Source organism: Pristiophorus japonicus, chromosome 11 (genome assembly GCF_044704955.1).
Source record: "Pristiophorus japonicus isolate sPriJap1 chromosome 11, sPriJap1.hap1, whole genome shotgun sequence".
Lineage (NCBI taxonomy): Eukaryota > Metazoa > Chordata > Chondrichthyes > Pristiophoridae > Pristiophorus > Pristiophorus japonicus.
The window spans coordinates 200,954,530-200,974,981 of record NC_091987.1 but is presented as its reverse complement, the minus strand read 5'-3'; the positions used below and the strand labels follow the sequence as shown (position 1 = coordinate 200,974,981).

The following is a 20,452-nucleotide window of genomic DNA, read 5'->3' as shown; positions in this document are numbered from 1 at the left end:
GAGCGGGGGCGGGGCAGAGTTGAGGCTGAAGAAGATTAGAGAGCTAGGGAGGAGCGAGGCCAAGGAAGGACTTGTAAACAAGGATGACAATTTCGAAATTGAGGCATTGCTTAACCAGGAGCTAATATAGGTCAGCAAGCATAGGGGTGATGGGTGAGCGGGACCTGGCGCGAGCAAGGACATTAAAAATAGGAGCAGGAGTAGGCCATTTGGCCCCTCGAGCCTGCTCCACCATTTAATAAGATCATGGCTGATCTGATCATGGACTCAGCTCCACTTCCCTGCCTGCTCGCCATAACCCCTTATCCCCTTATCGCTCAAAAATCTGTCTATCTCCGCCTTAAATATATTCAATGACCCAGCCTCCACGGCTCTCTGGGGCTGAGAATTACACAGATTTACAACCCACTGAGAGAAGAAATTTCTCCTCATGGGCTGCCAAGCTTTGGATGACCTCAAGTTTATGTAAGGTAGAATGTGTGAGGCCAGCCAGCAGTGCATAGGAGTAGTGAAGTCTAGAGGTAGCAAAGGCATGGATGAGGGTTTCAGCAGCAGATGAGCTGCGGATTACGCCGCAGATATGTGGCCGGAAGCTCATTTCAGGGTCAAATATGACATCTAGGTTGCGAACAGGCTGGTTCAGCCTCAGACAGATGCAAGGGAGAGGGATGGAGTGGGTGGCCAGGGAATGCAGTTTGTGGCGGGGACCAAAGACGATATTTAATTGGAGAAAATTACTGCTCATCCAGTACAGGATGTCAGATAAAAAGATAAGGAGAGGTCGAGAGAAGTAGTGGTGGGAAGTAGAGCCGGGTGTCATCAGCGTACATGTGGAAACTGACGCCGTGTTGCAAGAAATATAATATTTTACAGACAAATAAATGTTACTTCATTTCCTATACTTTTGTATAATTCTATTTATATATATATATATATATATATATATATGTTTGTGTGTGTGTATGATTTATGTGAACAATGCCACAGCAGATCTACCAGTAATATATTTATTTATGTGTTATATATGTGTATTTGTAAAGGTGTTTAAATGATTATTGTGTCTAACAGTGATATTATTCAAGACCAGAAATTCTGTTATAAAGGTACATTTTGTGTTAAAAGGACATGGTTTAAAGGTCAGCACCTACAGTATTGTAAGAAACATGAAAAATAGCTCGTTTGAAGATTTGGGCATCAATGTATGAGGCAAAATCAAACAACTCACAGTCACATTAGCCAGACTATGCAGTCCGAACCAATTTTGCAAAATCACAATTTATTGAAGGGATTAAAAAAATAAGAGTAGATTTATTTTTGGTTCTTAGCGATAAAACTCTAAAACAAAGTAATGAAATTATGTGGCTGTGTTATAAAGATCTTCAAGGTACTCAGTTTTATGGTTTTAAGAAAACCCATTCTTCATTACTGTTAAAAGTGTTTCAAAAAGTTTTACAGCACCATAACCCTCAGAGAAAGAAAGGAAGAGGATAATGTCCAGGCAGGAAGTTTGCTTTTCCAGCGGTGGAAATAATTCTTCGAGCAGAGCGGTCCTAGAGGATATTTGATACAGTACCTGACAGCAGAGAGGAACTGCCACCGGATAAGGTTACTCTACAGAGAGCACTTAGATGATGTACTTCATAACTTGCCACAAGCCACCCACATTTAAGTAGAAGTCAAAATACAAAGTTACATTTTCTATCATTTCTGTTTTACTGTATCCTACCCAACACTAATGAGAGCTTAATCCATTCAAATCACAATCCTTTGTCTGCTACCCCTTTTCAGCTTTACGTTAACTCAAAAACAAGCACTGTCTTCTTGATAAAGCTTGGGAACTTAATTTTGCTGTTGGGAACAATGCAAATTCGAAAATTAGCTTTCCACATAACACAGTTGGTCCTAGCTTTATGAAATTTGGAATATGATGCTATTGAGATTAACGAGTTTTAAAGATGTTGATAATTCCACAGGTAAGTATTGGTTGATCTGTGTCTTTGGAAAACCTCTCTGACCTGCAATTTATTTTGTATTTTGATTTACAGAGCTCCTCCATGTCAGTTAGCCAGTATAGGGCGGACATTAGCTGGGGGAGTTACTTTTAGGGTTCCTGGCTCATAAGATTGTGAACTTGTTTCCTGATCTTGCATATCAAATATAAAGTGACTAACTTTTAAAGGTACATTTTTATATTTAAGAGTGTAGGACTACTTAAAAGTACATTGAAATAAACTGTTACACTGTCTGGCCTCTAGGATTTGCCGTTATGAGCACTGTTCCATTTGACTCCTTTTTGGGTTGCATGGCCCTTTAAGGGGCTGCTAAGCCCATTTAAAATACCGCTCATTTGCATGTTTTTTTTCATTTATACACCGGTGGACCGGCTGCGTGGGAATTCCAATGCGCTCTGTGGCCCCACAGCTTATAGGGAACGTTGGTTTTGAGAATATGGGCAAAACATTTTTTTTGAATAAGATGCATCTCAGCTAAGATATCTACATTAAGAGTTGGGTTGTGTTTACAAAATCAAAGCGGTTAGAGAACTGCAAAATACTTATCAACTTCCCTCACTTAATGAATCGCAATCATATAGGCATGTACGAGACTTGTGTTACATGGTAGGAATGATTCAGTAAAACCTGCACAGAATTTATATTTGATCATTTGAATAAAGCACGACATACGCCACATGGACTGGTTGGGCCAAATGGACTGTTTCTGTGTCGTATATCCTACGTAATAATGGGCCTGATTTTAATTTGCTGCCCCCGTTTTCCAGTCTGAATTGGGTGGCAACACAAAAATTGACTTACTGCCAGCTTCTCATCTGAAACCCATCCACTGCGATTTTCGAACCAGCCACAAATTAGGCAGCCAGTCCTCCCGCTGGAAACGAGCAGAAGCTTGATTAAGTGAGGCAAATTGGGGTGTTAAGACACAGAGTACTGGGCCTGCCCACTGTACAAAGCAGTAAACAGGCAGGACCAGGATCACTTAAAGGAATTAACGGAAAAAGTTATCACAGCATTGATAAATTAAGGGTTTTGGCAGTTTTATGGCTTCAGCTTTATAATAATTAACCTCCCTAATCCTTCCTCATAATCCTCTGCCTCTTTATTAATGCTCTCCGTTGTTTTCATCCACCTCCCAGATCTGTCCAACCCACCACTTTAACCCATTGCTGCAGGCCCATGATCTCTGCTGGATTTCCGATCTTTTCAAAACAACGAGCTGCCTAACAACACTGGAAACGCACAATCAGTTCTCCAATAGAATGCTAATTAGACTCGACCATCAAAATGTTTTGGGCATCTCACTGGCAATCTCGGGCGGGTGTTCTGATCCCTCTGACTGATTAATACTAAAAGTGAAAATTGAACCCAGTGCCTCTCTTAAGGAATTAAAAAAGTCCAGAAGAAACCCAGTCTAAGCTGTAATGAAAATCCGGTCAGTTTCCAATTGTACAAAATTTACTCCATATAAGTTGAACCAAATGTTTGGTAGCAAACTTGTCTACTTTGCCAATCCTTGTGAGACCAAAGAAAGCTGCATTTAATTTTTTTGCACAGTATTTTGGCTACCTGTAGATGCTATCAGCAGTATGGAGGAGTCTCACGGGACTGGAAAATAAGAGCGAATGCTGCTGTGCAGGATTTATTTTTCAAACCCCTAGCTTATCAGACATTAAAGAAAAATCTCATACAAGTCAAAGTTCCTGGAGCCACTTACTTGTCATTTTTTATTGGAAAAACATTTCATATAATCTGTGTATATTTTAGATTTAAAAAACGTGTTGAGAAATTAAACAATCAGTATGCTACACACATTTTGTAGATCCAGACATCTGCTGGATTAAGAACATAAGAACACAAAAGAAAGGAGCTGTAGTAGACTATTCGGCCCCTCGTGCCTGCTCCACCATTCAATAAGATAGAATCATAGGGCCCGAAATTGGTGGCCTTACCGGTCGCCACCAAGTTTTGTATCCGCTCACCCATCGGTGACAGATTTCTCCAGGTCTGCATCCGGCGGGAGGGGAGTACCGCCGGGCACCGGCCGCTGACGGTCTCTGGTGGCCAAGTCGCGAAGTGACCTCCCACCCGTTGAGCTGGCATATTGGTGCGGGCGGGAGTCAGCGGCAGCAGGGGGAAGGACCGCTGAGTGGAGGCAGGTCTAACCCCGATGCTAAGTAAGAAGACCTGCAACAAAAGGTTAGTAATCATTTTTAATTTTTTTTTCTTTCAGCGTTTTATCTGTATGGGGTCCCCTGAAGGTGTTCCAGTGACTTTTTTTTTGTGAAGATTTTTATTTTTCAATGTCCCCCCCCCACTCCCTGGGCCCGACTCAAACCTCAGCGGCACTTTGGCGAGGATCGCATTTGCTGCCGAGATTGAGAGCTCCTGCCCGCTGCTGCCATATGCCGTCATTTTGCCGCCGGGCTGTACGGCCATCTCTTTTTGAGGGATCTTCCTGGAAAAGTACCGCCCGGTCTCTCGGCGGCCATCGGCTGTCGTTTGGACAGCACTTGAAGGGCCTTGGCTTCCACCAAGTTCGGGCCCATAGAAAGGAGGCCATTTTGGCCCATCGTGTCCATGTCGGCCAAAACAAGGCTATCCAGCCTAATCCCACTTTCCAGCTCTAGGTCCATAGCCCTGCAGGTTACAGCACTTCAAGTGCACATCATGGCTAATCTTCCACCTCAACTCCATTTTCCTGTACTATCCCCATTATCCCTTAATATCCTAAAACCTAGCGATCTCTGTCGAATATACTCAATGACTAAACCTCCACAACCCTCTGGAGTAGAGAATCCAAAGATTCATCACCCTCTGAATGAAGAGATTTCTCCTCATCTCAGTCCTAAATGGCTGACCCCTTATTCTGGTTCTAGACTCCCCAGCCAGGGGAAACATCCTCCCAGCATCTACCCTGTCAAGCCCTGTAAGAATGTTGTATGTTTCAATGAGATCACCTAAACTCTAGAGAAATTAGGCCGAGTCTACTCAATCTCTCCTCATAGGACAATCCCCCCATCCCAGGAATCAGTCTGGTGAACCTTCATTGCACTCCCTCTATGGCAAGTATATCCTTCTTTAGGCAAGGAGATCAAAACTGTACACAATACTCCAGGTGTGGTCTCACCAGAGCCTTATATAATTGCAGTATGATATTGTTACTCATACTCAAATCATCTTGTAATAAAGGCCAACATACCATTTGCTTTCCTAATTGCTTGCTGTACCTGCATGTTAACTTTCAGTGATTCGTGTACATGGAATCTCTGAACACCAACATACCCTAGTCTCTCACCATTTAAAAAATAATCTGCTTTTCTATTTTTCCAATCAAAGTGGATAACTTCACATTTCTCCACATTTCATTTCATTTGCCATGTTCTTGCCCACTCACTTAGCCTGTCTATATCCCCTTGAAGCCTCTTTGCATCCTCCTCACAACTTACATTCCCACCTAGCTTTGTATCATCAGCAAATTTGGATATATTACATTTGGTCCCCTCATCCAAATCATTGATATAGATTGTGAATAGCTGAGGCCCAAGCACTGCTCCTTGCGGTACCCCAGTAGTTACAGCCTGTCAACCTAAAAATGACCCGTTTATTCTTTATCTCTGTTTATTACTCTCTGTTTTCTGCTAACCAATCCTCAATCCATGCTAGTATATAACTCCAATCCTATAAGCCCTAATTTTGTTTAATAACCTCTTGTGTTGCACCTTATCGAATGCTTTCTGAAAATCCAAATACATCACATCCACTGGTTCCCTCTTATCTATTCTGCGTGTTACAACCTCAAAAAACTCTTATCAAACATGATTTCCCTTTCATAAATCTGTGTAGACACTGCCTAATTCTATTATTATTTTCTAAGTGCCCTGTTACCACGTCCTCAATAATAGATTCTAACATTTTCTCTGCTAGTGATGTCAGGCTAACTGGTCTGTAGTTTCCTGTTTGCTCTCGCCTCCTTTCTTAAATAATGGGATTACATTTGCTACCTTCCAATCCGTTCAAGAATCTATGGAATTTTGGAAGATGACAACCAATAACAACCACTATCTCTACAGCCATCTCTTTTATACCCTAGGATGTAGGCCATCAGGTCCAGGGGATTTATCGGCTTTCAGTCCCATTAATTTCTCCAGTACTAGTTTTTTTACTAATACTAATTTTTTTCAGTTACTCATTCTCGCTAGACCCTTGATTCTCCACTATTTCCGGGAGTTTTTTTGTGTCTTTTTCCATGAAGACAGACATAAAGGGCTGGATTTTCGGTTTTGCTCATTTTGGGGTGGCGAGGCGGTCTTGATAGTGCCCGGGAACAGTTTGCGCCTCAATCAGCAAAATTGGGTAGCTGGGGCTTAAGTGTGGGGTGGAGCGCTAAGGGAGGCGTTGCACACAACTCTTAAGACGCTAGGCCGGCTGAGCATGGGAAAATCCCGAGCTAAACAGCCGGCCTCTGAGCGTTGCAAGAGAGGCCTGGGGAGAAAAAACACTCTGAGGGAAAAAAAAAACACCAAAAATATTCCCAATAAGTTACTCACGTCACCACAACATAAATCGCAAAAAGACAATCACACTTACCTGAGGTGGACATTACCTCACTGCAGCCATTACAGCTCGGACTGCTCACTTTCAGAGGCGGTCGCAGCACGGCACACTACAGATCGGGCTGGAGCCAAAAATCGAGCCGGTGTCACAACCGGCTTACCTCTTCCAGGCGGTAATGCTCTGTGCCCCACCGAAACCAGCCCCAGCTGGCCGCCCGCCCGGAAGAGCTTACCGCCACCATTGCCATTGCATTTTATGTGTACCCAAACTACATTAACTTATGCAATAAATAGAAGTGTTTGGTTGTCTTTGTTTACTGGGCCCCAGGTTAAACATGTCCAGTTAGGACTTCCATTTAGATTTTGCAGAGAGCAGAGCAAGACCTCCGAAATCAATGGCAAAAAGAAAGACTTGCATTTATATGGCGCCTTTCACGATCACCGAACCACTCAAAGCGCTTTACAGCCAATGAAGTACTTTTGGAGTGTAGTCACTGTTGTAATGTGGGAAACACGGCAGCCAATTTGCGCACAACAAGCTTCCACAAACATCAATGTGATAATGACCAGATAATCTGTTTTTGTTATGTTTATTGAGGGATAAATATTGGCCAGGACACCGGGGATAACTCCCCTGCTCTTCTTCGAAATAGCCATGGGATCTTTTACGTCCACCTGAAAGAGCAGACAGGGCCTTAGTTTAACGTCTCATCCAACAGTACAGCACTTCCTTAGCACTACACTGGAATGCCAGCCTAGATTCCATGTGCTCAAGTCGCTGGAGTGGGACTTGAACCCACAACTTTTTGACTCAGAGGTGAGAGTGTTACCAACTGAGCCACGACTGACACTACGATATCAGTACATGTTCAAATTTGCATAATAGACAAAACGTCTGCAATCATCTGGCTCAAAGGTGAAAACAGCATTATCCCCCACCTTTGAACTCATAAGGCGAACAATGTGGCTGCTTCTTCATTCACCCCCAATATTTTTAGTCCCAGTCTTCCTCATAGCAAGTCATTCTAACCCAAGCAAAACTTCAATCGGTGATGCTGTAACCTTTATTATTGACAGGGCAGAAACCCACTTTAGTGTGTCAAATGATCCCAGCAAAAACACAGAATGGTGTCACACATACCCAACAGCCAAAGGTCAAATCTAGTGATTGTACTCATTATTTCTGCTTTGCTCTCACACCGTATGGTGGTAAAACCGGGTGACTGTTCCCTACTTTTCCCAAACACGTAAGCTCCAGATTGTCAGTAAGAAATATTCAAGCATTAATAATGGCTAAAGGCAATTTTTGTTGAAAACTAGAATTAAAGAGGATACTGCTACAAAATGAAAACTGTCATCAGAGCAATAACTCCATTGTATTAAATTACTTTCCACCTCCCTGTATTTCTCTTTCTCCCTCCCACACACAAAGAAAAGGGGATAATATAAACTGTCTCTTATAAGTTTACTGTTAAGAAGAGGACAATTATTTGGTTGAGTGAGAGTGATGACAGTATGTTCAAATTTATTGCCTGTTGGACAGGTTTTTTTTGGTTACTAATAGTGCCTCACAAGAAATACTATAGATTAGAGACCCGGCCCTTGTATAGCATGTCTATCAAAAAAATAACTTATCAGTAATATAAAAATAATAACAATATAATAGTTGCTGCAGTCTCGCCATGTGTCATTTGATGTTTGACACCATCACTAGCCCTTTTACTTAGCTATCAAAATAAGCCCATTCCTGCACCTTCCAGGGTTAAAACTTTGAAAATCATGTCTGCATGCTGACTATTCCATTTCTTTTAGTGTTTCTCACTGGGATTTGGAGTTTCTGAAAGCTATAAGATACTGGCGGCCACTGCCGGATGAATGGAAATAATTTCATTTTGAATATTCTCCACTTGTGTATGTATTTTCTTTATTCACCAATGCAACTTATATCATAGAATAAAAATACATAAAATTCTATTGAATATAAAGGGATGTTAGAAATCTCAACCAACTTAAAATACATTCCAAGTAGAAACTAGGACTGCTCGAAATGTCTGCAACAAAATTTGCTAAAAATGAAACCTCATATAAACAAACCGCTCCCTCTTGAATACAATTTGAATCACTCTCTTGAAAATAACACAAGAGTTTATGATTAAGTCCCATCATCTCCACTTTGTGCAACTTGTATCCAACAGTTCATTATTGAAAGTAAGCAGTAAATATTCAGTATTAGATCTTGACAGTACTTTGCAGTACTCTGAAAGCTGCAAAGGACATTTCTCATGTGTGTCGGGGCTTTACTAATACTTGGGTCCTTCCAGATATCATTTTTACAGGTGAATTAAGATTGCTTCTCAAAAGCTTAAATACTCACCCGTCTTTCTTTTTGTTACCTTTCATTCTCCCCCATACCTGTTGTTATAGAAGGATGGATTGCCAATCTATTTCCAGATCTCTGCCACTGGAGTTTTGGTGGCAACCACAAGAATGTGGGCAAGATGTGGGTGGCTGCATCGATTCGACCATCCCCCCTCCCCCCTCCCCCTCTCTGCCTCCTTGGCCTGGTTGAGAATGAAAGTAAATCCAAGTTGTATTATTGCATAGCATATAATGAAACCAAATATTGATACCAGGACAACCTGGTATTTAAATCTACGAAAATTAAAGGCATCTATCTACTCACAAATTGCCCATGACTGGTGAGCCTTTGCTGGAACTGGTGACATGTACTTATCCTACTTGCTTTTAATTAATTTCATCTTGTTTCTCCACATCATTAACATGGTTTCCCGAATGACTGCATGAGTATATAGATTGTGCTCATATGTAAAGTCATTTTAAACTTTTTGGATAGCGTCCATTGGTCTTGGAAGGAAATCCAAATACCAATTAAATCTGTGAGTTGGACGTCATTTACAGCAAGTATTTGGCATGATATTCAAGTCTTCACTATTTCATCGCATTGCATTTTAATCAAAAATACTTGAAACTTTTATTTGGACTAAAACTGAAATTCAGTTACATTCAAAGAACTGTCAAGATTTTATATACACCTCTCCCTCCAACCTAACTGTACCATATGGTGAAAATCTGCTTTATGTTTCTAACCCTTTGAGGACTGCGGTAGCATTTGTGTACTACATCCAGAAATAATGGTGATCATTTACTTGTGACTACTCAAAGACAGACGCATTTCATGAGTCTCTATTGATATTGCTGGATTCTATAAAATTCAGCTCAGTGCCTGAGGAACTTTTCTCTTCAAATTCTAGTAAATTAAAATGTACTTCATTTCTACAGCAGGTTAGAATATTGGGCTGGATCTTCGGCTTTGCTTATTTTGGTGCGGAAATGGCGGCGGGGCGGTAAAGTTTACGCCCGGGAACAGTTTGCGCCTCAGTAAGCAAAATTCTGCAGCTGGGCCCTGAGTATGGGGCGGAGCTCTAAGGGCACCTCTCTTCAGGCATTAGGCCGGCTGAGCAAGCAGAAATCCTGAGCTAAACAGCAGACCTTGGAGCCCTCCAAGAGAGGCCTGGGGAGAAGAAGAAAAACCTGAAATAAAAACACCAAAAACATTCCCAATAAATAACTCACGCCATCACAACATAAATCGCAAAGAAAATAAAAGCAATCACACTTACTTGGGGTCGACATTACTTACCTCACTGCAGCCTCTACAGCTCAGAATGCAAGCTTTCACAAGCTGTCCCAGCACAGCGCTCTACAGAGTGCTACGGATCGGGCGGGAGACAAAAATCGAATCGGTGTCGCAACCAGGGGCGTTGCACACTTCTTCGTTAATGTGCCGCGCCCGGCCAAAACTGGCACCGAAAATCAAAGCAGGACACTGGAAGCTAGCCGCCCACCTGGAAAAGCTTACCGCCGCCATTGCCGACTCTCCGGCACGAAAACATAGGCAGCAAGGCGTCATGCTTTGATTCTGAACCAGACTAATTGGATCAAACTCTTCTCTTTCACTGATGATCTTAAGTGCAAAGAATTATAGTAGACTTCATCTCACTCTTGTGCACTAGTCTGCAGCACAATCTTGGCCATAGTTTGGTGTCAATTGCCAGTTTTAAAGGAACATCCGTGTGAATGTCACACTGGAATAATAAGTGGAGTGTTCTACGGTGCTTGGAGTTAAAACTTGGTCGGAAAAAGTAAAGGAACTTTACTCTGCAGTAAACCCTGGAACTTTTAATGCTGACACTGACTGCAAAAACTTGAAAAGTACACCTTTGCTGAGGACTGATATCTCTAATATTGAAAAAAGAATATTGAAACAAGTACATGTGTTGAATTTAAAAGTACAAAATAAATAGAATTCTCTATCGCAGAAGATGCACTCTGTTCAGTTTATGTGACATGCGAGTGCTCTCCCTCAGTGTTGGGAGATATAGTTGCCTGAACCCTCAACCATATACACACAAATCAGCAAATGCCCCATGTGTACCAAACTGATACTTTCATTACAGAGCTTGAGATAATTAAACAAAGGTTACTTAAATTCAGATAACAGCTGCTGCTGAAACAAAGAATTCTATAATGACAGAAAGCTTTAATCCACGTGACTTCTGTTAAGCACAGTGTTTGGATTTCCTGGCTGACGTGTCTAAGGTCTTTAAATGCACCCTCTTCGTCATGAAGGAGAGGCTCGAATTATGCTCCAGCTGATCTGATGTACTGTTTAACAGTCAACTTAATAGTGTCATTGGTGAAGGCATAAGAGCAAATCTCTTGCATATGGTCACAGTTGCAGATTGTGTATGGCCAGGGGAGAAGATAGGAGGATTCTGTAGTTCAGAATGAAGCACTATGGTTTAATTTTGTTATCTGAATTTAAGTAACCTTTGTTTAATTATCTCAAGTGGTTCCTGTGGAATAACTGAAGTGCTAAAAACCTGTTATAAACACGGATATGTTTATCACCATTTAAGATAATCTGTGTTAAGGTAAAAAAACTCTATGAGAGACAAATTCATTGGCAGTAGATTGGGGCTCCATATTGGCAGTTGCAGTTTAGTAGATGTTTACACTGTAAAGTGCCAGTTATTTGAAAGTTAACAAGGCTTTGGAGCAGGAGATTCACATCAAGTTAATGCGTTTTCCTGACATGAATCTCAAAATTTCCCCCAGGAAAAAAGCTCAAGGTTTGTATCAAGAAGAGTGGGGAGGGGAAGTAGATAATTTAAAGCTCTAACGGACATGAAGTAATTAGCTCTCTGTGTAACCCCTTGGGGAGGGATGTGTGGGGTGAGTTGCATCCAGTTTAGATTATCCAGACGCAGAATTAATGCAGTTACTACTGACCAGTTTGAGATTTTGATGAGCGTTAGCTGGAGGGTGATGATTCAGCAGAAAGAACAGACACCAGAAGGGTTGTATGTTTCTTCAAGTTATGTTTGAAGTTATCCAGTTCTTTCTTCATCAATCTGTACACAGACACTGTCTGATCACATTCCGTTCTTATTAGCTGATTGCTCTTGTCCTTCTTTACAGAAATTCTGCCTGTAAATCGTAGAATGTCTCTGTCTGGTCTGTACAAGATTGGGGGTGGAATTGTATTTCAGAATTTGAGAGTTAAAAGATAACGCACATTAAATGGCTGGTGTCAGGTGTGCAAGAACACTGGGATTGGTACCCAAACAACAATATTTATTGAGGAAGCAAGAGGAACCTTTAACCCCTTCACCGCAACTTCTCAAGGAACCATCAGGGGTTCACCATCTGACATGAATGTGCTTGGGAATGAGTGCTGCCTAAACTTGGCTCGCCAATCTGTCTTGCATCAACCAATTTGCATTATATTGGTATTTACATTACACTCTCTAAATAGGATTTCATAAGCTAGTGAGTGGATGAATGAATTCTTTCTTGCCTAATCATCAAAGAAGCCAGACAATAAATTCATAAGCTAATTCTTTATTAATGTCATGATTAGAATTAACTTTTAAACTTGGACATAGTATATGCAATTATTTAGTAGATGTGGTTAAATGACGTAATGAATAAGAAATTGCAAAGGCAGTTCAGTTATGTCATGGTAGTTCAGTATTAACTGGCTTATTGTTTATAAATTTACAGTTGACATCAGAGCTATAGCTTGGTGAAGCTAATTTATGATTAGCTTATTAGATAGCTGACAAGTTAACAACATTAACAATTAAAACCTGTTATAAACACTGATGTTTATCAGTCTATTAAAATCTATGTGCTCATCGTTTAGTAACAAGGTACTCGTTCTTTGTGTAGTTGAGCTGGTTGCCATGCATTCTCCTGGGATAATGAGACTCCAGAGTAATGACCCCGCCCCATCCCCCATCTGTCAAAGTTTTACCTGTCCTTCTCAGATCCATTACTCCTGGGTAAATTCACCTCTGTGCTGTTAACTGTATCTGATTAGCTGGCTTAAATTTCACTTCCCTTAATTTTAGGGAAGCGTGCATTTAAGTGACGCAATCTGTCTATTTCTGGTTTGTATAGCTAGAATTTTAACTTCTGTAATCTCTCTGCCCTGTTGGAGGATGAAGGTGACTTACTCAGAGATACACTTTCCTCCTTTTACAGGGACGTGTTTCTACATACAATAGACCCAAGGAATCCTACTTGTAAAACTAATTAAACCTCCTACAACTTTTATCACTAATAAAGTACTACTACACAAACTACAAGTTTTTAGTGTTAAAACCCCATCTTATACCTCCTTGATTTTCAAAGAAACCAATTTAATTTTATTAACCAAGCTGAGTGATACATGTAGAACTGTCTCCTTTTGGTGTCAATCACCTCAAACACCCATGTTGGTACCCCTGATGACTGCAGGTTACTGAAGCATCAGTATCCAACCAAGGTTTCACTCCCCTAAATTCTCAGATTCTCTTTAAGAAAGAGCCTTGCACACTTTCAGATAAAGAGTCATTTATATCTCCTGACATACTATTGAAATAAACGGCTGTCTTGCTCTTTTCGCTTCGTTGCTTTAACCGTCGAATTACGCACACACTCAGTTGTAGTAAAGGCAGGATCAGGTCTTTTATTTAGACACTCATACTATACAAACTCTCTGGTTGCAAAGGCAGCTCTCCAAGCAGTGACACACCTTTCAAGATTCCAGTGTCATTGGTGTCCGTGTGTGACCAAAGCCAGTTCCATCTTTTATACCTAAAAAGTCTTTGAACTCTTATTTCTTTGCATTTAGACAATCACGTCTAACTGCTTTTTGAATCGTTTAACATACAGATATCATCAAATCTTAACATCGTTTCGTAACAAGGTACTCAAATACTTATATGTCATGAATTACTATTATTCACATAGTAACAAGGTACTCAAATACTTAACATTGTTTAGTAACAAGGTACTCAAATACTTAAAATACAGACAATGACCAGCTACTCATTTCAATGGCTAAAAGGCACCACATTGTCTAGCAGTCTCTTTCAATCCAAACTTCATTCTTCCTGTTTTTTAATCCAAACTTCAATCCAACTTTCAACCCTTTCGATCTCCAGACCGTGCGCTGAAGCAAAGAGTTCAGAAATGCAGGCCTGTGCTCCCACAGCTATCTCTCAACCTGTGCCCTTGATAACTTATGTCCCAGCGACAGAAAGGAACGCTTTCTTTATATAAGCCTTCATGGTTCAATTAGTATTAGCCCAGTGTTCAGTCTGACTATTGACTTCATTTTCAAGACACATTTAGCCAAATCTTAAGACCTCTTCCCTACAGGTAACAGAGACTTATTTTGAGTCTTACATTTGACAAATGATTTTTCTATTTTTATTCGTCCAGCCAAATAAGTTTTGGGAAAATATAACATTCATTATGAGAGCCCAGAGACAGATTAAGTGAGTGGGTAAAACTGTAAGAGAGTTTGGGGTGAGGTCATCCACTTTGGATCCAAGAAAGATAAATCAGAGTATTTTCTAAATGGTGAGAAACTAAAAAATGTGCAAGAGTCCATGTACAGAAATTACAAAAAGCTAGTGAACAGGTGTAGATGCAATAAAAAAGGATAATGGAATGTTGGCCTTTATCTCTAGGGGGCTGGAATACAAAGGGAAGGAATTTATGCTTCAGTTTTATAGAGCCTTGGTCAGACCCCAACTGTGTTCAGTTCTGAGCATCATCCCTCAGGAAGGATATTTTAGTCTAGGGGACATAGACTTAGAATAAGGGCCCACCCATTTAAAACTGAGATAAGGAGAAATTTCTTCTCTCAGAGGGTTGTAAATCTATGGAATTCTCTGCTCCAGAGAGCTGTGGAGGCTGGGTCATTGAATATATTTAAGCGGAGATCGACAGATTTTTGAGTGACAAGGGAGTAAAAGGTTATGGGGAGCGGGCAGGAAAGTGGAGCTGAGTCCATGATCAGATCAGCCATGATCTTATTGAATGGCAGAGCAGGCTCGAGTGGCCGAATGTTCTTGTTCCTATTTCTTATGTTTATTGTCTTGGTGAGGGTGGAGCGCAGATTCACCAAAATGGTACCGTGGCTCAAAGGGTTATATTATGAGGATAAGTTGCATAAACTTGTCTTGTATTCTCTTGCGTATAGAATATTGCCGAGTGATCTAAGCGAGGTGTTTAAAATGATGAAAGGATTCGATAAGGTAAATACAGAGAAACTACTTTCTCTGGTAGGGCAACCCAGAACATGAGGGCATAATCTTAAAATTAGGCCACTCAGGAGTGAAATCGGGAAGCACTTCTTCACACAAAGGCTAGTTCAAATCTGAAACTCTCTTCCCCAAATGGCTGTGGTTGGTGGGTCAATTGAAACTTTCAAGACAAATTGAGAGATTTTACATAGGTATGAGTATCAAGCAATATAGAGCAAAGGCAGATAATTGGAGTTGTGGTACAGATCAGCCATGACATAATTGAATGGCAGAACAGGCACACTGGGCCAAATTCTGTTTGTATGTTCCGTCAATAATGACTGCATTTTCTACATTTCCTTTTTAGTTATCAATTTTGAATGGTTTTTATTATTAGTGATTCCTCAATTTCGAATATTGGTGCAAAAATGTATAGTTCTATTTCTAGTGAACTAGAATCTACCTCAATAATATTTTTTGGACTATGATGATGCAACCAAGTGCAATAAAATGTGTGACTTTCTATTTAGGAATTCCCCTTGTTTCCCTTTATATTTTGGTATATATTTTGTCCCAATGGAAATAGTCATTAGGGTAAATTTGATAATGTAGTGGTCCAGGCACAAAGCTCCATGCATATCAGATATTTGGCCACAGAGGTAAGTTTGCAAGATTTGCAGCCCACATGATTATCCAACCATTTTAATGGGCAGACAGTCATGTGGGCTGTGAATTGGGCAGCTGTCCTCCACACCCGAGTTCCCATTACATAAAGCTCTGTGTTGACAGCACTAATTCATAACTTTTACCCTAATAACATCTGTCTTTCTGTCTTCTTTGTAATCCTGTTGTTTTATTGTAGTAACTATATGAACATGAAACTGTCTCCTGTTGCAGACATCTGGTTTACTGCATGTGGGATCTGCTGCTGGAGTTCCTAATCCCAGAAGCTTCCAGTGAGGAATTCCAAAAGTCTCTGCTTACCTGTGCTTCTGGCAGCTCAGAGAAAGTGCTGGGCTGAGGTAAGTGCCCTCTCTGTGGAATTTTCTCATTGGCATTTTGTTTCTGTGGCGTCGTGACATTGATCCATGGCATCCTCCAAGAAAGACACACCTTCATAACAGTTGAAGATGGAATATTTTCAGTTCTCCCCTATGAAAAAGCATTCATGATTATAACTACTAGTTTAACCAACTACACCATTTACAATTATTGTCTTGTGAATCAAAAAGGACATGCAATTTAATTCTGCTTATCTGTAATGTCACTGAATATGGCAATAGCTGCTTGAAATAAGGCATGCCTGACTTTTAATCCAAAGTTTATTTCCATCGTTATAATAAATGCGATCTGTCCATCCTTATTTTCAAATTTTCCTCGGTAACACATCTCCAGTTTGAAGACTATTAAAATACTGAAAATAAATGGTCTTTTCTCTGGAATTGTAGAATTTTATTTATCTGTTAACAGCTGAAATATTATTTACCTTAATGAATTCACCTATGGCCTTTTCTCTCTTGAACAGCCAAGAACCAGTCCCCATGCAGTGACTGAATACAAAGGAAATTTGTCACAAAAGCATCACTTGGACATCGCTACTAGAGATCAGACGCAATTAAGTATGAACAACAGCTTTATGCACCTCAATGTGCAGAAAAACGCCAAGCCTGAATTTTGTACATTTCAACTTCAGTTACATCATAAAAGGACAGCACATAATAATGGGCTATTTATTAAAAGTGCGTAATGCATGTTCAGACACCATCTTGCACTGCCTTGAGCTTTGTTCATCAGATATGACCTCAATCTGTTATCGGAAGGTGCACTGGCACTCTTAAGTAGAGAGGAGATCTTTTTGAGCAGATGCACAAAAGAAAATCAAAATAATTAGAATGTTTAATATTGCAGTAAAATGGAAACCAGCACTTCTCAAAAAGGTGAGTTTTAAATGGCTCTGGAATCACAAGATGCTTTAAAAGCCATTACCTTTGACGTAAGTTTGTATAGCAAGCTTCTAAACCATTCCTCATAACAATTCATCCACGTTAATGACAAAGCTGCTTTATTATGGTTGTGCTGACAAGGCCAATCTACACAACTGCACTAATTAAATGATATTTATTCAAACATTCCTAAACTAGAAATACAAGCACTGAATAGCACAATGTGAGCTTATTGCTTAGCACTTTTTGGGTACCAAAGCCAGGAAATTCCTCAGAACTGTTCTGGCTCTGCTAGCATAAATTCTACTAAAGTGCGGTGGAAATATTGTTTACGCTGTTAAATGAGGCATCCACTGCACTTTCAGCAGAGTAACACTGGTGAAATGGGAGCAGCTCTGATGCAAGTCCCGGTCAAGGAACTAAAGAAATAAAGCTACACTCTACCCTCATTATAACATGGTGCCTGGGAACTGCATTTTGGTGATGAATTGGCTATAATATGGCCCTAGATGTAACAGAAGATATCAAAATTAACTTCCAATTTGTTTTCTCCGAGATGGTTGGAACAAGAGCTTTATTTACAGAAGACTATTTAATTGCTACATCTTTTCTCTTCTAATTACATGAGCATTTTGCACGTTTGAAGTTTAAAGTTGGAGGCTGCAGTACAAGATGTACTGTTTTGTAATTTTGTCGAGATGTGTTTGATATTGTTCAGGGTATAGCTTCGAAAAGTATGAAAGGATTTTGCATTTTCGGTCACAACAATAGTTTGGATGAAGGTTTATTAGCTACAGTGTAATTTATAAAGACGTGTTGCAGTTTTTCTCATTGCACCAAAATTGGCATTCACAATTAATAACTACTGCATAGTGGAATAATTTCTACGTCTGGATGGAACAGGCTGGATGGACTAGTTGGTCTTTTCTTGTCCCTCTTTGTCGTTTGTTCAGAAGTCCATCTGTTGCTGCAGTAAAAACTGTTGTTTATTGCTTATTTCTTTAAATATTTATTTAAAAATAAGTAGAATTACCTTGCAGTCTGAAGAAGGGCACCCTAAGTGAAGAGGAATGCTACATAGATTCTGAATTAGATTTTAAAAACAGTCTTTGCAGCCCATCAAATAGGACCACATCCTCTTAAGCACAAAGATTGAATGGTGAACAGCATCTAAGCACAAATATATTGTTAAACCATTGCTTGTTTTCTTTTTCTTTGCCAGTCATTCCCCTTTATCAGGTCATTTTCTTGTTGCTGAGCATATCACTTGCTTTAGAAATAAAACAGGCTTTGAAAATGCTATTCTGCTTGAGTATTAAGTAGCTGTCAGACTAACTTGACTGGTATCGACCCAAATTAACTATCTCCGGCAAGCTCTACATCAGGATCCCAAGGTATTCGTGTCAAAACCAGTGAGTGAGTTTCATGATGATGCAGAATGCGACTTCCAAATTCTGGAAAATTCCAAAAATTCCCCACCTATTCCCCCTTTTTGGAAAAAAAACCCAGGCCCCCTCCTCCCCCATACACATTGAAACCCAGACCCACACAACTGAGACTCCCACACACAACAAAAATCCATGCCCTCATGCACAGGAAATTCAAACTGACTCCCTCTTGCCCGCTCCTTTTCCCTGTCCTAACTCCCATCCTTTTCAGTCCAGTCTTCCTCTTCCCCAAGCTTGCAAATTAGAAAGCGCTGGCCTCAGCTTTGTAAATTTCCTGAGCTTGCGGGATGGTTGTTGTAAAAAGGCTGCTCTCTGGTCTAAATCCACCCTTCAGGGAGTAGCTTTTATTCAGCCACCAAGCCTGAGGAATTGAATGGTTGTCTCTCCTCGTATATTAAGTGCCCGAAGCCGATTTCAACGACAGTAAATTTCACCTCTCAGCGAAGCTAACCATAATTGAATTGGCTTTGCATGCTTAATATGAGAAAAAGCAGGAGCCAGATGAAATTAGTCCATGGGCAGGATTTGGACCAAATAATGTATTGCATGTTGTTCCATCTGCCCCATTACTTTCACTATTTTGTGGAATGAACAATAAATTTCAAGGTGCATCTGAGGTTTAAAACATTGAAGCCCACAGCTCAAGGCTGCTAAATGTTGCATGGGTTTTCTGCTATAAGAGTAAGTTGTACAGAAATGGGTTTTTGCTTAAAGAGGAGAAATGTAGTTCCAACTTCATGATAGATATAAATCCAGTTTTATGAGCCAATAATGTTGATGTGGTGCATTGCAGTTGATGAGGAGCTAGAGTACTTTATAGTGCATCCCATTGGCACTTTTCCGGTAAAACATAATGGAAAGCCATACTGGCACACAGTCAAGGTGCTATTTTAAGCATTTCAGTTTCACCAAAGTGACACATCAGTTAGGCGCCACTGTTGGAATATTATTGGGTAACCATGGATCTGATGTATGTTTGCATAAATACTCACTGCATGTTCAAATACAACTATTATTTGTTGTCTCAAATGTTAAGTGTTCAGTAAGAGTTCCCAGTTGTAAAACTCAACCCTGCTGCTTCTAAGAATTGTGAACATGTCAAATATAAAACATAATCTTCATTTTAACGTTACAGTTATGGGGTCGGTGTTAACTGTTGCTGCTGGGCAGCAGTGGGTCGGTTGCCCATTTTACACCCTGCCCATTGAAGCCAATGGAAAAGGAAATGGAGCGAAGTGTAAAACGGGTGGTTGACGCACTGCTGCCTATATCCCACTTGATGGAATCAGTTAAAATCGATTCCAATGTTCCCGCTCAAAATCTGTATTTAATACTGCTTTCATGATTTACACACCTGAACATCAAAAGAGGTATGTATGGAGAATTATACAGTAGATTTTGTAAAAGAGTTATAGTTTATGATGTGTATTGTGCATTCAAGTTCTGTAGAATAAAGCTTTGAAGGTGAGTGTGAATGCAAAATTATCTTGATCATTATTTCTTCAACATTTGTCTAATCACATCACTGGCCGGAATTTTACCGGAGCTCAGAGAGCGGAATTGGAGGCGGGTCAGCTGTCAAAATAGAAATGATTGACAGTGGATCGGGAGCCCACTGTCAACCCGCCTCCAATGCTAGTCTCCCATACGTCAGGTCTGTCAGCGGTTAACAGACCCGACAATAAGTGGCGGGGCAGGCAATTTAGATTATTAAGAGGCTGTTTTTGCACTGTACTTACCATTTTTCCATCTTTTAGACGAATTCACGGTGTTCCATCATTATCCAGTCTTCTGAATAATTGACAGCTGAAAATGTGGAATAAAAGCTACCATTTCACAGCTGTTAACTTTCCAATCTCAGAAGCTGGAGCCTTCAGGATTTGGAAAACA

The 20,452-nt window shown here is 40.3% G+C and overlaps 1 protein-coding gene across 3 annotated transcripts in view; it reads left to right on the top strand.

Annotated features, from left to right (window-relative positions):
* Positions 1-20,044, top strand: part of snx19b (sorting nexin 19b) — a 227,313-nt gene extending 207,269 nt beyond the window's left edge. Inside the window, exons 11-12 of one of the 3 annotated variants that reach the window (XM_070894411.1) lie at positions 16,069-16,193; positions 16,697-20,044. In XM_070894411.1, coding sequence (XP_070750512.1) covers positions 16,069-16,192 — 124 coding nt within the window. In that variant the 3' untranslated portion in view covers position 16,193; positions 16,697-20,044. Of the gene's footprint in view, positions 1-1,447; positions 1,900-3,151; positions 3,712-16,068; positions 16,194-16,696 lie in introns of those variants that run through there. The other 2 variants (XM_070894413.1, XM_070894414.1) reach the window with 2 other exon arrangements.
* Positions 20,045-20,452: the final 408 nt, after the last annotated feature.